General features: G+C 50.2%; 1 protein-coding gene across 2 annotated transcripts in view; it reads right to left on the bottom strand.

The window, feature by feature from the left end:
• Positions 1-13180, bottom strand: part of Fuk (fucokinase) — a 29971-nt gene extending 16791 nt beyond the window's left edge. For both annotated transcript variants that reach the window (XM_013354763.2, XM_005345669.2), the window contains exons 1-15: positions 13158-13180; positions 10893-11003; positions 10025-10176; positions 8593-8643; positions 7254-7379; positions 6718-6790; positions 6106-6203; positions 5681-5761; positions 5057-5176; positions 4725-4896; positions 3241-3353; positions 2400-2501; positions 2109-2279; positions 1612-1676; positions 859-1229 (exon numbers count right to left, since the gene is read on the bottom strand). In XM_013354763.2, coding sequence (XP_013210217.1) covers positions 859-1229; positions 1612-1676; positions 2109-2279; positions 2400-2501; positions 3241-3353; positions 4725-4896; positions 5057-5176; positions 5681-5761; positions 6106-6203; positions 6718-6790; positions 7254-7379; positions 8593-8643; positions 10025-10176; positions 10893-10974 — 1777 coding nt within the window. In that variant the 5' untranslated portion in view covers positions 10975-11003; positions 13158-13180. The remainder of the gene's footprint in view (positions 1-858; positions 1230-1611; positions 1677-2108; positions 2280-2399; positions 2502-3240; positions 3354-4724; positions 4897-5056; positions 5177-5680; positions 5762-6105; positions 6204-6717; positions 6791-7253; positions 7380-8592; positions 8644-10024; positions 10177-10892; positions 11004-13157) is intronic.
• Positions 13181-14889: the final 1709 nt, after the last annotated feature.

Below are 14889 nucleotides of genomic sequence, written 5' to 3'. Positions count from 1 at the left end.
ACCAGCAAAGGTTTTACTCTACCAGCTCCAGTCCAAATGTATCCTCGGCTGCTGCCTGAGCCAGCAGAATGGTTAAGAGTTCAGGCATTGGTCAGTGAAGAAGTTTGGGATAAATGCACTTGCTGCCAGACCTGACGACCTGAATTCAACCCCTGGCACCCACATGCTAAAAGGAGAGCACATGTGTCCTCTAACAGACATGCACACACACACACAAAATAAATTTTAAAAAATGTGCTGTTTTCAAGACAGGGTTTCTCTGTGTAGCCCTGACTGTCCTGGAACTCATTCTGTAGACCAGGCTGGCCTGGAACTCATTGATAAATCCACCTGCCTCTGCTTCCAAGTGCTGGGATTACAGGCGTGTATCACTACTACCTGGTTTAAATAAATAATTTTGAAAGAGTTCAGGGGTCAGACCACATGGGTTCAAGTCTTAGTCTCAATTGGCTGTGTGGCCATAGGTGAGTAACTTAAACAGGGACGAGGATCCAATCTTCTCAGGGCCACTAATGAGGCACTTTCTCTAAGGCTAAGAATCTTAGCCACCAGGCCATATGGTCCACGTACAGTGTGGGAGAGCTGCCCATATGTCGTGTCCCTGCTGGAGCTCTGCACCCCTGTCCTGGCACTCAGCACCGAACACACAGGCCTGGGGATGCCGTGAGGACCCAGAGGCTTAGCAACCAGGCCTCCATCTCCCACTAAAAACCTTACTAACAAGGACAAAGCTTTCTAAAAACCAAGCTCAGTTACCTCTTTTCTTTCAGAATTGCATGGCTCCTTCGTCCTTTCAACTGATGGCCTAAAGGGCAGGCAGGGCAGGAGATCATAGTTGGGACTCCTTAGCACACTCACCCTTGTCCAGCGTGGCCAGCAGGGGTCCAGAGCAACCTTCACCAACAGCAGCCCGAATCAGAGGGCGCAGGCAGAGGTCCTGCCGAGCCTCTAGCACATGCCGTGCCTTCTGCAAGGCCTGGCAGAAGAACAGATCCCGACGGGAGGCCAGTGTGGCAGCCCGGTCCAGGCAAGGCTGCAGCTGCTCCCAGGACAGGCGCCAAGAGGCTCGCCAGGCTCGTAGGGCTTCACCTCTGTCCTCCTGGGGATACAGCATCCACAGCACGTCCTGGGGTCCCAGGGCCCTCATGGGGTGGAGCACAGGGAAGAGGCGAGCACTGAGAAGGCCTCGATCTGAGGGGGGCGTGTCTGGGTCCCACAGGTCCCAGTCTCTGGGGTGCAAAGAGGTGCATTAATGGGAAGGAAACAAAGGCTGACTCCTTCCCAAACCCTGGGCTGTCTGTCAACTCATGGGGATGGGACATACTCCCCCACGGGAGGCAGTAGTGTATTACAAAGGGAGGGAGGCTATGCTGCTTTATCACCTTGCTTAAGATACTGAATAAAGAAAACCAAAGTCTAAACACAGCACAACCAGGGAATGAGAGCTGCATGGCGGGAAGTACTGGAGAGAACCCAGCTTCTCCAAACTGTACTAGGCCAGCAGGGTGCTAAGAGGACCGGACAGGGCTGCTCAGGCACAAGCTTCAAAGAAACAGCCACAGGGGCTGCCAAGGCACACAGAGGCCTGGTGGGAGCATCCAGCTTACTTACCGGATGCCTGTCTTCTTGAAGAACTCATTCCAGGACATGTTGAGATACATGCCTGCCCCCTGTCTCTGGGGGAAGAGGAAGAAGCAGTCAGGAATGCAGGGACCTTTGAAAGGGAATAGGGGATACCAGGCCAGAGGCTGGGGAACAGATGCTCCAAAAGGGACTGGAAGAGAGAGACACACACACAAGAACAGGCTCCTTTAGACTACTTCAACACTTCCACCCAAATGCCTAGGATTTAGAGCAGAATCCTGAGTTTTACTTATGGGGGGCATTACTGACTATGGGGCCCAAGCTACCGCCTTTAAACCTCAATCACCAGCCTCTAAAATGGGGATAAAATTCTCTAAGGTCTATTGAGACATCTGGTCACACCCCTCCCCCAGTCTATCCCAATGGCCAGTGTTCAGAGACCCTTGTGATAGGATAGAGTCAAACCCCTAGGGGCTCCCAAAAGTCTGAGAATGGAGGCAAAGGAACATGAGGTAGATGCCTACTTCCCAGCTGTCCAGACGGCCAACAAGAGTAAAGACTCGGCTCAGGGAGCCATGCAGCCGCACATGGTGTCCCTGCAGGATGAGGTCATGGAGCTCCAGGCCATGCAGTGCCTCGGAGTGGGAGGTATCCAGGCCACTCACAAAGCAGCCAGCGCCAATATGAACGGGGCCCTGAGAGGAAGGGGGAGCAGGCGTCTTGAGGTGGGAAGCAGGTAGGTGGGGGGCGTCCAGGTGAATGCTGAGCAGTGGCACGCCCACCTGCTTCCCCCTGCCCACGCTGTCAGGCCTCACCCTCAGCTGGCAGTGTTGCAGGACACTCCGAGGCCCCAGGTGGACGGGACCCTCCAGCAGACAGCTGACCACAGAGCAGGAGGCCTCTAGCAGCTCTGGCTTCTGTGAAGCCAGAGAAGAAAATCAGGAAAGCTGAAGGCCAGGGGTTACCTTCATTCTCCCTTGGAAACCAAGATCTGGATGGGAAGAATAAGACCCGCTGCACTCCAGGAACTCCAACCAGCCAGATGCCCTCTAGCCCTGTCCCAGCCTAAGCCAAAGAATGTGTCCCATCCCATCTATCCAGCTACTCCCGTCCCAAGAGCGACCTCTGAACTCCCGTCTGCCCTGGCCCCCAGCATCACGGCACTGACCAGACCCACAGGTGTCTGTGTCCACAGAGACCCCGCGGAAAGGCCTTCCCTAGCAGCTCCCTAGCTCTGTGGCCTTGGATAAGTGCCTCAACATCTCTGAGCCTCTACTGCCTCTAGGATATCTTACTGTGGTGGTGCACACCTTTAATCTCAGCACTTGGGAGGCAGAGGCAGGCAGATCTCTGTGAGTTCAAGGCCAGTCTGGTCTACAAAGCTAGTTCCAGGACAGCCAGAACTGCACAGAGAAACCCCATCTGGAGTGGGGAGCAGTTCAAGGTCATCCTTGGAGACACGCCAAGTTTGAGGTCAGCCTGGCTACATGAGATTATATGTTAAAAAAAGATAGTTAATAATTAATTGAAATAGAGCTAGCACCTTAACTCATAGGTAAACTGTTCCAAACACAGGGTATTTCTTTCTCTGGAGCCCACATCTCACCTGACCTCAAGTACCCAGCAGGCACCTGTTAAGGGGCGGACAGATCTCACCTCCACCTGGGAGTGGACGATCTGGGCCACAGCAACCCCCGGCATTGTGAGGCTGTGCAGGAACTCACTGGCATCAGCAGTCATATAGCTGTAGCCCCCATCAGGGATATACACTGTAAAGACACAAGTGTGGACCTCAGGGGGCTCGAGAGATGGCTCAGATGTTAGAAGCGCATACTGCTCTTGCAGAGGACTAGAGTTCAATTCCCAGCACCCATAACGAGAAGCTCACAACCACCTGTAACTCCAGCTTCAGAAGATCCAATGCTCTCTTCTGGCCTCTGAGGGCACCAGCACCCATAACCACCTGTAACTCCAGCTTCAGGGGATCCAATGCTCTCTTCTGGCCTCTGAGGGTACCAGCACCCACATGTGCTCACCAACAGGCATTCATACCAACACAAGCATACATATAACTTTTTATTTATTTTTTTTTAAATATTTATTTATTTATTATGTATACAATATTCTGTCTGTGTGTATGTCTGCAAGCCAGAAGAGGGCACCAGACCTCACCACAGATGGTTGTGAGCCACCATGTGGTTGCTGGGAATTGAACTCAGGACCTTTGGAAGAGCAGGCAATGCTCTTAACCACTGAGCCATCTCTCCAGCCCACATATAACTTTTTAAATTAAAAAATAAATCCTTGCCGGGCGGTGGTGGCGCACGCCTTTAATCCCAGCACTCGGGAGGCAGAGGCAGGCGGATCTCTGTGAGTTCGAGACCAGCCTGGTCTACAAGAGCTAGTTCCAGGACAGGCTCCAAAACCACAGAGAAACCCTGTCTCAAAAAACAAAACAAAAAAAAACAAACAAACAAACAAAAAAATCCTTTTCAAAAGCACTGATTCCAACCCTGTCCTGCTGCTGCTCCAGTACAAGGTCAGGTGGCTGCCACCAGGCACCAGAAAAGCAGGCGTGGGGGTGAGCTACTTGGGACTAATGATAAAGCTGAGGTTCAGAGTCCAGGCCCATAGATAGCAGGTGAACACACAGGGAAAAGAAGCCAAAGCAAGAGATAAGACGAAGACAGGAAACGGAAGTAGCTTGGCAGGAGAGCTATGGATGGGGAGAGCATTACTGTCGGGATCATGGGCTGGCCTGCCTATCCCACAGTACAGGAGGTAGCTTTCTCTCCACCCAGAGGGGCAATAAGAAACACTCACCCCGTGGGCATGGTGGCACATGCACTTGGGAGGCAGAGGTAGGCTGGTCTCTATGAGTTTGAGGCCAACCTGGTCTACAGAATGAATTCTGGGACAGCTAGAGCTACACAGAGAAATGCTGTCCCAAAAAACAAAACAAACAAGCGCACCGGGCGGCGGTGGCACACACCTTTAATTCCAGCACTTGAGAGGCAGAGGCAGGTGGATCTCTGTGAGTTTGAGGCCAGCTTGGTTCACAGAGCTAGTTAGTTCCAGGACAGCCAGAGCTGTTACACAGCTCTGTCATAAATAAATAAATAAATAAATGCACTACTCACCCATCGTGAGGGGCTGACCGCGAAGTTCCCTCCACAGCTGGGCTCGGGCTCCCTTCAGGTAACCTGCTACGTCTGTATCACCTTGCCCCATCTCTGGGGGCCGCCCAGCCAGGAAGTTCTCCCTGGTCACATTTTGAGCCATGCAGAGCAGGATGTCGAAAAACAGAGACAGCTGAGTAAGGATAAGAAGCACAGCTAAACTATTGGCAAGGCGGCAACTGGACCTCACAACCCCAAGGCTGGGGGAGTCCTATCTGCAGAGATGCTGGCCCAGAAAGGTCACACAGCATCGCACCCCCAGCCAGGTGACCCCAGTTGCCTTTTCCAGTCACCTGCACAGGCTGGGCTCCAGAGTCCAAGCCCATATAGGTGCAGGCATCCAGAGGTGGGCTCACGTGGGTAGCCAGGAGGTGTTCAGCCGTCTCCACAGAGAAGAAGACAACCCCAGAGACCTGGAAGGACCCACAAGGCTTGAGTGGGGGAACCCTGAAGCCAAGCTCAGGCAGAAGGAAGACACATACAGTAAGCCACCAGGCCGGGTACTATAACAGGCATGGACGTTTTGGACCATCTAGCCCCCAGATTCCAGGTCTGGGCAGCTCCCACACACGGCACACACACGGCACAGAACCCCCTCCTGCCAATCCCAGTCCCACACCCTTTCCCAATACTCCCACCCACGTCTATCCTGGCCTGCTTCCATATCTCTTTCTACTGCATTCCTTAACTTTGGTAGCTTTCTGGTACAGAATGAGACACTGAACTTCCGAGTCCACCTGCTTCCTAGACTCTGGCTCCATCTGCCTCTTGAATGTCTCTTTAGCTCTGGTTCTAGCTTGGCCTGGAATCATCTACTAAGAGTGGGGCTTTTCCCCAGAAAGAAAGGGAAGCTGCCCCACCCCCATCCATTCCAAAAAGTCCCCAAGATTCTTTCATCCCAAGCTCAGCAACCATACCAGGGGTACCAGCCCGTCAGGCCTGACACACCGCTGTAGCTCCGCCTTGGTGCCCTGGTAGAAAATGTCCAAAACAAAGCCCTGTGGGGAGGGGAGGAACAGAATTACGGACAGGAGCAAGGGATGGGAGCCAGAAAGTGGGCACAGCTGTGAGTGTCAGCAGATGGTCTCCACGTGAGAAGACGCAAGTCTGCAGGGAACCAGTATGTTTGTGGGACCACAGTGCGCAGACTTCCACCTATGCAAGGTTAAGGGTGGGCTTTAATGGCTGTCACAGCCCCAGCGCCTGAACGCAGCCTGACACGCAGAGGTTGTGAGCACCAGATATGTAAAATTCCTCAGGCTGGAGGACGATGGGTTCCAGAGTCCAGGTCTGGAAAAGCAGCCCTGTCCCAGGGCAGTTCAGCTGTCCCTGGGAACAGTACCTGCGAGTCAGTGAGGTAGACACCGTGGTTGAGAGCGTAGGTCAGGCTCCCAGGAAAGGCGATCACTCTGGTTCCCCGGAAGCCATCCCAATTGATCCCTGTGGGGTGGCACAATCAGGGTTGCAAGGTGGGGAGCCCCAGGCATGAGGAAGCAAGGGCCCAGAGATGGGGCATCTGGGTAGCTCAAAACGGGAAACAGAGTTTCCAGGGCCAAGTGGACATTCCTCTGGGAAAATGGCAATCCCTCCTCCCCTAAAGCTCTTCTAGAAAGAACTGTGGGCCAAAGGGGTAAGGTGGTTCTGCCCATTCCTATTTGGGTGTTTTTTTTTCCTGGTGGGGTATGAGTAAATTGTTCAAGAACTCCCTATAGCTTGAACCTGCAGCCATCTTTCTGCCTTGCCCTCCTGAGGAGCTAGAGTAACAGGCATGAGACACCACAGCCAGCTACCAAGTCTACAGATGGGCAGACTGAGGCTCAACAGAGCGATGCTGGTCCCTTGGTCTGGCCTATGCTTCCTTTATGAATAGGCTGCTGACATAGGGTGGGTTACAGATGAAGGGCCAGCCTTAGGTGTGGAGAGGGAAGGTGGTCCCAGGCCGTCCCAGGCTCACCGGGGTTTGGAGGGACGGACAGAAGCATGTCGGTGCTGCAGACCCACACGCCTGGTGGGGAACCTGGGCCCAGCTGCAGCGAGCCAGGGGAAAGAGAGAAAAGAGAGAAAACTTAACTAGGGGCCTGGCCCAGCCCTGCCTCTACTCTCTCACCCCTGTGTTGGCTTGTTCTGTGTGCTCTCCCAACCACCTAATCTGAGAGGAGTCTGCTGCTGAAGGACCTCTCAAGCACCATCATGTCAGTGTTAACCCCTTCCCTCTCAGCCTCAAGCTGTACTTCTTGTTTGTTTTGGGGGGACGGGGTCTCATGATGTAGGCCTGACTGGAACTCAGAGATCCAAGTGACTCTGCTCCTGAGTGCTGGGATCAAAGGCGTGCGTCGCCACACCTGGCCCCCAAACTAACCGCTTGAAGTTCTAGCTGTGCACACTGCACACCATTCTTTCTGGGGTTCCTTCCTCATGTGAGCCACACAAACCCTCCTCACTGATGGCTCTATCTGGGATGGGGCACCCTTGCCAACTACCCGGCCTTACCCGGTGGGTCATGATCTCCAACAGGCAGTCCAGGTTGCATACCAAGGCCTCCACAGGTGCCTGCGGATTCTCCACAGGGAGGCAAGTGAAAGCCCTGCCACAGTCATCAAAGGGGAAGTCTCGGCCCTATGGGGAAGCAGAAGCTCATAAGAGGGAGTCCTTAACACAGAGAACCAAACACCTCAGCCAGAACACTGAACAAGAGTGGGAGGCATTAAGTAGATGAGGCTTTAAAAAAAATGTTATATTAATGGTGCTTCTTCGAATTTTTAAAATTAACATGATTACTGTGCAAAATTAGAAAACGTATATACACAAAAGGAAAAAAAAACCTCAGTAACACTAAGTACTGCCCTCATTCTGAGGTATAGCTTATCGCATTTTCATAAGCAGTGCTTCTGTATGCTTCGCTTTGGGTGTGTGTGTGTGTGCATGTACACACTTGTGCCACAGGGCAGGTAAAGGAGGTCAAAGAAGAGAAGGAGTCGCGTCTCTGCTTCTACTAGGTGGGTCTTGGCTTCACAGACGGCGCCTTTACCCCCAGAGCCATCTCAATAGGCTTCCGTTCATCCTTTCTCTAAATTTTGTCTTTTAACAAACATAAGCTGGTCAGGCATGGTGGCACATGCCATCAATCCCAGCACTTGAGAAGCAGAGGCAGGTGGATCTGAGTGTGAGGGCTAGCCTGGTCTACATAGTGAGCTCCAGGCCAGCCAGAGCTACACAGTGAGACCCTGCCTCAAAAACAAACAAAGAAACATAACCAGAGATGTGACTTACTTGGTAGTGCGTTTGCCCAGCACATATGAGGTCCTGGCATCATATGAACTGTGCATGGTGGCACAGCCTGTAATCCCATGCTTGGGCAGTGGAGAATCAGAAGTTCAAGTCTGTTCTCAGCTCCAAACAGTAAGTTTGGAGCAAGACAAGGCTACTTGAGGCTATCTTTTTTTTTTTTTTTTAATGTATACGTGTACATGCCTGCTTCTCTGTATGCAGGAGGCCAAAAGAGGGGTTCAAATTCTGGGATTACAGGCACACAAAGCCATGCCCAACTTTTACGTGGGTGTTGGGGATTTGAACTCACGTCTTTACAGTTATATAGTAAATGTTCTTACCCACTGAGCCTTCTCTCCATCTCCAGATGAACCTTTAATTTGTCTAAAATCGTGTCTAATCAGCTCCCAGTTTCCAACATTTCGGTTCTTTCAGAGCCCTCTGGATTTACACAATGAACACCTTGCATACACACAATGGTAGAACACCCCTAAAGTCCCTTCCAATCTCTAGAACCAAGATTCCAACCCTCTGCACAGCCCATACCCTGGATTCCACTCACCATGTGCAAGATGAGGATCCAGGCTGAGTGCAGGACATCAGACGTGACCACCTGTCAAGAGCAGGAGAGCCCTGTTGACTGAGGCCTTGAGCAGATGGCACCTAAGGATGATACGCTCCTGCCCAGGGGTGGGTACTCCAATACAGGTATCAAAAGGAAAAAAGGCAAGAGCAAGACCAATGAGCACACAAGGCATGGTGGCACATGCCTTTAATCCTGGCACTCGAGAGGCAAAGACGGGAAGATCTCTGTAAGTTCAAGACCAGCCTGGTCTACATAGTGAGTTCCAAGATAGCCAGGCCTACATAGAGAGACACTGTCTCAATAGATAAATAAATAAATAAATACATACATACATACAATTTTTAAGAAAGACTGTTAAGGAACAGCTTGACCAGCAGCCATTCACTTGGCACGTCCTTGACTTACTTGAAGGGGAGGCAACAGGCAGTAATTTGAGGCCACATGAGTGCCTGGGGGCATCAGCTCTGGTGGCAACTACAGGTTTTCCAGCCCCTTGCCAATTCCACCTCCACTGCTAGAGATGGTTATGCCTAGGTCCACCGTCCTCCTCCACACCTTTCTGCTGTGCAAGCAAGGTGACCGAGTAAAATAGCTAGGGGCAGAGCGTGTAGGAAACACTGACACGTGCCCTCCTCAAAGGGAGGCCACACATCAGTTCTTTATGGGAACAAGAGTATGAAGTGGCAAGAACTATGAATGTTTTTTTTTTTTTTTTTTTTTTTTTGGTTTTTCGAGACAGGGTTTCACATCTGTAGCTTTGGAGCCTGTCCTGGAACTCCCTTGGTAGACCAGGCTGGCCTTGAACTCACAGAGATCCCGCCTGCCTCTGCCTCCCGAGTGCTGGGATTACAGGCGTGTGAATGTTTTTGTTTTGTTTTAGAGACAAAGTCTCACCATGTAACCCTGGCTGGCAGGAACTCACTGTAGACTACCCTGACCTTCAACTCAGAGATCCACCGCCTCTGCCTCCCAAGCGCTGAGATTACAGGTATGTGCCACCATACCCAGCAAAATCTTAGAACTTTTCCAAGAAAAGTCAGAAAGCATCCTATTGAATACTGAGATACTAGCTCCAAACTGCTTGTGACAAGATATTCATTGGCCTTAAGCTTGTGGTGATCCTCCTGCCTCAGCCTTCGTAGTGTTACCATACCTAGCTTCTGGTTCCTTCTTTCTAAAACCACTCCAAAGACAGGCCCTGCCTTTTGCCATGACCTGGATGGCATGGCAGAGATGAGTCTGTCTAACTTACACACTGGAATCAAAAGCCAAATGCTGAACAAACTAGGAGAGCTGAAGGTCACAGGAACCACTGAGTTCCAGCCGGAACAAGGGCCAGAGGGGCAACAGGAACCACTGAGTTCCAGCAGGAACACAGCTGGAGGGGCCGCAGCTCAGAAGCACTCACGGTGAAGCCTGCACGGGCGCTCAGGTGTTCCGCAGCCACCAGCAGCGCGTTGAGGGTGGCTCCTCCACTGCCTACTCGAGTCTGGGGGTCCTCCACAGCCAGTAACAGTGTCCCAGCAGGGATCTGCTCCCGCTTCTGCCGGATCTCTAGCTCTGCGATCAAAATAAATGCTGAGACACACACCATCACCACCCACCTGTCCAGACCCAAAAGGCCTGCGCAAGCCTGGTAATAGTCAGTTTGATTAAACTAACTTAGCTTTTCATACCGTAGATAGCTAGATTCTTCCCAAACTCTTTGAGGAAGTACTATTATCGTCATTTTACAGATAAGAAAACTGAAGGCCTGAGCTGGAGAGCTAGCTCACCGGTTAAGAATGCCGAGTACAGCCGGGCGGTGGTGGCGCACGCCTTTAATCCCAGCACTCGGGAGGCAGAGGCAGGCGGATCTCTGTGAGTTCGAGACCAGCCTGGTCTACAAGAGCTAGTTCCAGGACAGGCTCCAAAACCACAGAGAAACCCTGTCTCGAAAAACCAAAAAAAAAAAAAAAAAAAAAAGAATGCCGAGTACACTTCCAGAAGACCTGGGTTCAACTCCCAGCACCCACACGGCAGCTAACAACCATCTGTAACTCTATGATCTGACTCCCTCACACATACATGCAAGGAAAACCACCAATACACATAAAATAAACTTTTAAAAATATTCCTTAAAAAAAAAAAGAAATCCAAAGGCTGTTGAAGTAACATGTGTATCAAATCCCAAGACTAGGGAGCCGTGTTTTAACCCAGGTGTACGAGGCTCCCTGTGCAGCAGGGGGTCAGAGAGTTTCTAGTTTAAGGTAAAGGTGGGAGGGCATGTCACCTACCTCTCTGAAAGACCTGGACACTATCCTTGTACTGGCATGTCAGGATAATGACTGTCCAATCAACCCCCCTTGGGGGCTCCATTCTGGCCAAAACGGAGGGTGAAGGCCTTCCTGAAACAGCAGTGTAGGAGTATATGTTTAAAGTTAACTCTTTATGGTAGGCAGTTTTATGAATTTTAACACAAGAATAGATTCCCGTTACATTTTTCTTTTATCATTTGTATGTGTCTGGGTGTTTTGCCTGCATGTACATATTGTACCACGTGCGTGCGTGTATGTTGCCTTCAGAGGTCAGGAGAGGGTATCAGTTCTCCTGGGACTGGAGTTACAGATAGTTATGAGCCACCATGTGTGTGCTGGGAATCAAACTTAGGTCCTCCACAGGAGTAGGAATGGCAGGTCGTGGCACACTCCTTTAGTCCCAGGACTCAGGAGGTGGAGTAGGCGGATCTCTGAGTTCGAGGCCAGCCTGGTCTACAGAGCCAGGGCTACCCAGAGAAACCGTGGTGGTGGGGGGAGAGTAGCAAGTGCTCTTAACTACTGAGCCATCTCTCCAGCCCCTCATCCGTGACTTTGTTCACTCGACTTGTAAAAGAAAAAGCATGACTTTAAATGTCCCCATGCCCAAAACAAAAAGTGGCACTTGCAAGTGGCTAAGTGGATGACAGGTCTTTCTGGGGTGACGAAGTAAGAGTTTTGACTTCGCCCTGTTTGGGGGGGTGATGAAGGTTCTGAAACAGTCTCTGGGTCAAAGGCCCTACTCCTGGTTAGTTTTTACCGCCAAGTAGATAGAACAGAGTCAACTAGGAAGAAAGAACCTCAATTAAAGAAGGGCCTGGAGTTCCTGCCCTGACCTTCCTAAATGGCGGACTGTCAACAAACACACCCTCCCTTTCCTCCCCAGGTGGCTGAGTTTTATCACAGCAATAGAAAGGCAAACCTAGACAACTCTGAATACTAAGTGGGGGGAGGGCAGGGAAAGCATCAAGAAATCAAACAAGGCTGAGAAGTATTCCCCTCCCCTCTCCCAGGGCTGGATCAGCCCAGAGAGTATTTAATACCCCAACTAACACTTAGGGAGTGTTTCCCCGCAGCCCTAATAGTTGATCTTTATCACACTGTGCAGATAAAGAAATCTGGGCTCAAAGGGTGAGCAGGCTGCCTAAGGTCAGGTAGAGCTAGCAGGGCCCTGCTCTCAGCCACAGTAAGAAAAACAGTCCTGAGCTGCCCCTGTCACATGTGGTTTGTGTTCTTAGAATACAGAAAGTTAATTCTTGCAACACTTTGCCCATTTTTTTTTTCTTTTTTGTGCCCATTTTTTTTAAAAGAACTTCATTTGCCCAATCCAGGTTTTGGGGGTTGGGCTTCTTTCTTTTTTTTTTTTTTTTTTTTTTTTTTTGATAAAACAGGGTCTTATGGATCCTGCACTGGCCTCTAGTTTACTATGTAGCCAAGGGTGGCCTTAAACTTCTGATCCTTCCTCCAGCTTCCGTCTCCTGTGTACTGTAAAGGCTTGTGCCCACTCACCTAGCCAAAGTTTTTTGTTTGAATTTCTGATTTTTTCTAGTGCTAGGATTCCTCAGCAAAATTATAGGATAGTGCAGTGCATATATCCAAAGACAATAAAATAATACGGCATAAACACACACACACAAGTACACATTTTTGAAATAGGCGCTCACTTTGTAGGCCTAGCTGGCCTCAAACTTTCCATCCTCCTAAAGCCTCCACTTTCCAATACTGGGTTTATTGTGCTCAGCTTAGGGAACAGGCGGGGACTATGAACATTTTAGCATTTAAGAACCTTTAAAAGTTACATCAATCTCTCTGTCTCTGTCTCTCTGTCTCTGTGTGTGTTGGGGGGGGGGCAGGCCCTGGAAGACTCTGATCTGCGGCTTTCTGAACAAGAGACAGAAAGAAGTTGGCTGGGAGTAAAACCAGAATGTAAACAGCATGTTCATGAAATGTCTACCTAGTCGAGGGTAAACTGAAGCAGGGAAACGACTCAAATCAAAATCAGTGCAGCGCTGGAGCTCCACCGCTGGGCTCAATGGAATGCCCCTGTGTGCGCCAGGTGTCCCCAAGTCACGGAGCTCCCACAGGAAAAAAAGAAAAAAAAAAAACAACCCTAGTTCAAGCGAAAGCTGCACTACAAAGGTCTCCTGCAGCTAGCTAGCCCTGGGGGCGACAGCAGAGATATAGAAGACCCGCAGGAAGGTGCCCGAAACTAGAGCGGAACTGGAAGACCCCCGCGGACCCACATACCTGCGTCGGCCTGGCGCTCCCAGAGCCGGCTCTTTAACGCGTCTGCGCGTTTAGCGCAGCGTACCCTGGGAAATGGAGTTCGCTTGGAGTCGCCAGCTCCCGCGCTCTCAGCCCCACCTTGTTGAAGGAAAAGAGTTCTCTTTGTTTGTTTGTTTTCGGTTTTTCAAGACAGGGTTTCAATGTAGCTTTGAAGCCTGTCCTGAAAGTAGCTCTTGTAGACCAGGCTAGCCTCGATCCTCCTGCCTCTGCCTCCCGAGTGTGGGATTAAAGGCATGCGCCAACACCACACTGCAGGAAGAGTTCTTAACACTCCCCAACTTCCAAAACTAAAATACTCAGAGACCAGGGAGTCTTTTTTGTATGTTTTGTATTTGTTTTTTTCCGAGACAGGGTTTCTCTGTGTAGCTCTGGCTGTCCTGGAACTCGCTCTGTAGACCAGGCTGGCCTTGAATTTAGAGATTCCCCCTGCCTCGGCCTCCCGAATGCTGGGATTAAAGGTGTGCGCCACCACTGCCCAGCAACGTTTATTTATTTTTATATATATTGGGGTTTTGCCTGTATGCGTGTCCGTGTGAGGATGCCCCCAATTAAATGTTTTCCTTTGTAAGAGTTGCCATAGTCATGGTGTCTCTTCGCTTTTGGTTTCTTTTTTTTTTTTTAATAACAATTTATTTTGTTGTTGCTTTCTGTTTTTTCAAAGATTTTTTTATGTATAGTGTTCTGTCTGCACTATGCCTGCAGCCCAGAAGAGGGCACCAGATCTCATTACAGATCTGTTGTGACCCGGTGGTTGCTGGGAATTGAACTCAGGACCTCTGGAAGACAAAGGCAGTGCTCTTAACTGCTGAGCCATCTTTTTTTTTTTTTTTTTTTTGGTTTTTCAAGACAAGGTTTCTATGTATAGCCCTGCCTGTACTGGAACTAGATCAGTAAAGCAGGATTGCCTCAAACTCAGAGATCCACCTGCCTCTATCTTCCAAGTACCAGTATTAAAGGCATGCACCACCACGCCCAGCTATTGAAAATATTTTTAAATACAGCTTTATGAGAGGTGGAGGCAGAATCAGGAATTGCAGGACAACCATGGCTACATCCTGAATTTGAGAATCTCCTTAGTAAAAGGGAAAGCAGTATGTCATGGCTTTGATGGTGTAGCCCAGTGGTAAAGCACTTGCTTAGCACATGAGGGGCTCTGGAGTCCCAGACATTCCTAAGATACGTAAAGGACAAGACTTGCAGTGAACCCGTCATGGGACAGAAAACATGAACTTTATCTATATTTGAGTTTTTCTTACAAAAATTTACTTTCCAAATGTGGTCTCCTTTACAAAGGAGCCTGAGAGGTTTCGAGATCCATCTCATAGGGGACTGTACAGTAACTCTGTGTTCTTAGCTAGTCACACAGCTGTGTCTGCCTGCCTGTCTCCATCTATAAAATGAGCTAACAGTGGTACCCATGGCCTGCGGTTGTTGTATAGGTTGGACTCCATAGTAAATAGGAGGGAAACAAACAAACAAAACCCAGCCATTATTGTTGGTGTCACACCCTTCCTGCTCTCTGGAAGCAAGATTTTTGGTGTGTTCACTGCTGCGTCTTCTGGGTCTACGGCCGTGTCTAGGATGTTGTGAGTGGCTAGATGCGGCGAACTCCTCGACCAGCGAGAAAGAACGACCACGACACGAGGATTCTTCTCAGATCACGCTTTACTGGAGTGCACTTGGTTGAGAGATA

This window comes from Microtus ochrogaster, chromosome 4 (assembly GCF_000317375.1).
Source record: "Microtus ochrogaster isolate Prairie Vole_2 chromosome 4, MicOch1.0, whole genome shotgun sequence".
NCBI classification, from domain to species: domain Eukaryota; kingdom Metazoa; phylum Chordata; class Mammalia; order Rodentia; family Cricetidae; genus Microtus; species Microtus ochrogaster.
This window is presented reverse-complemented; position numbering and strand designations above follow the sequence as displayed.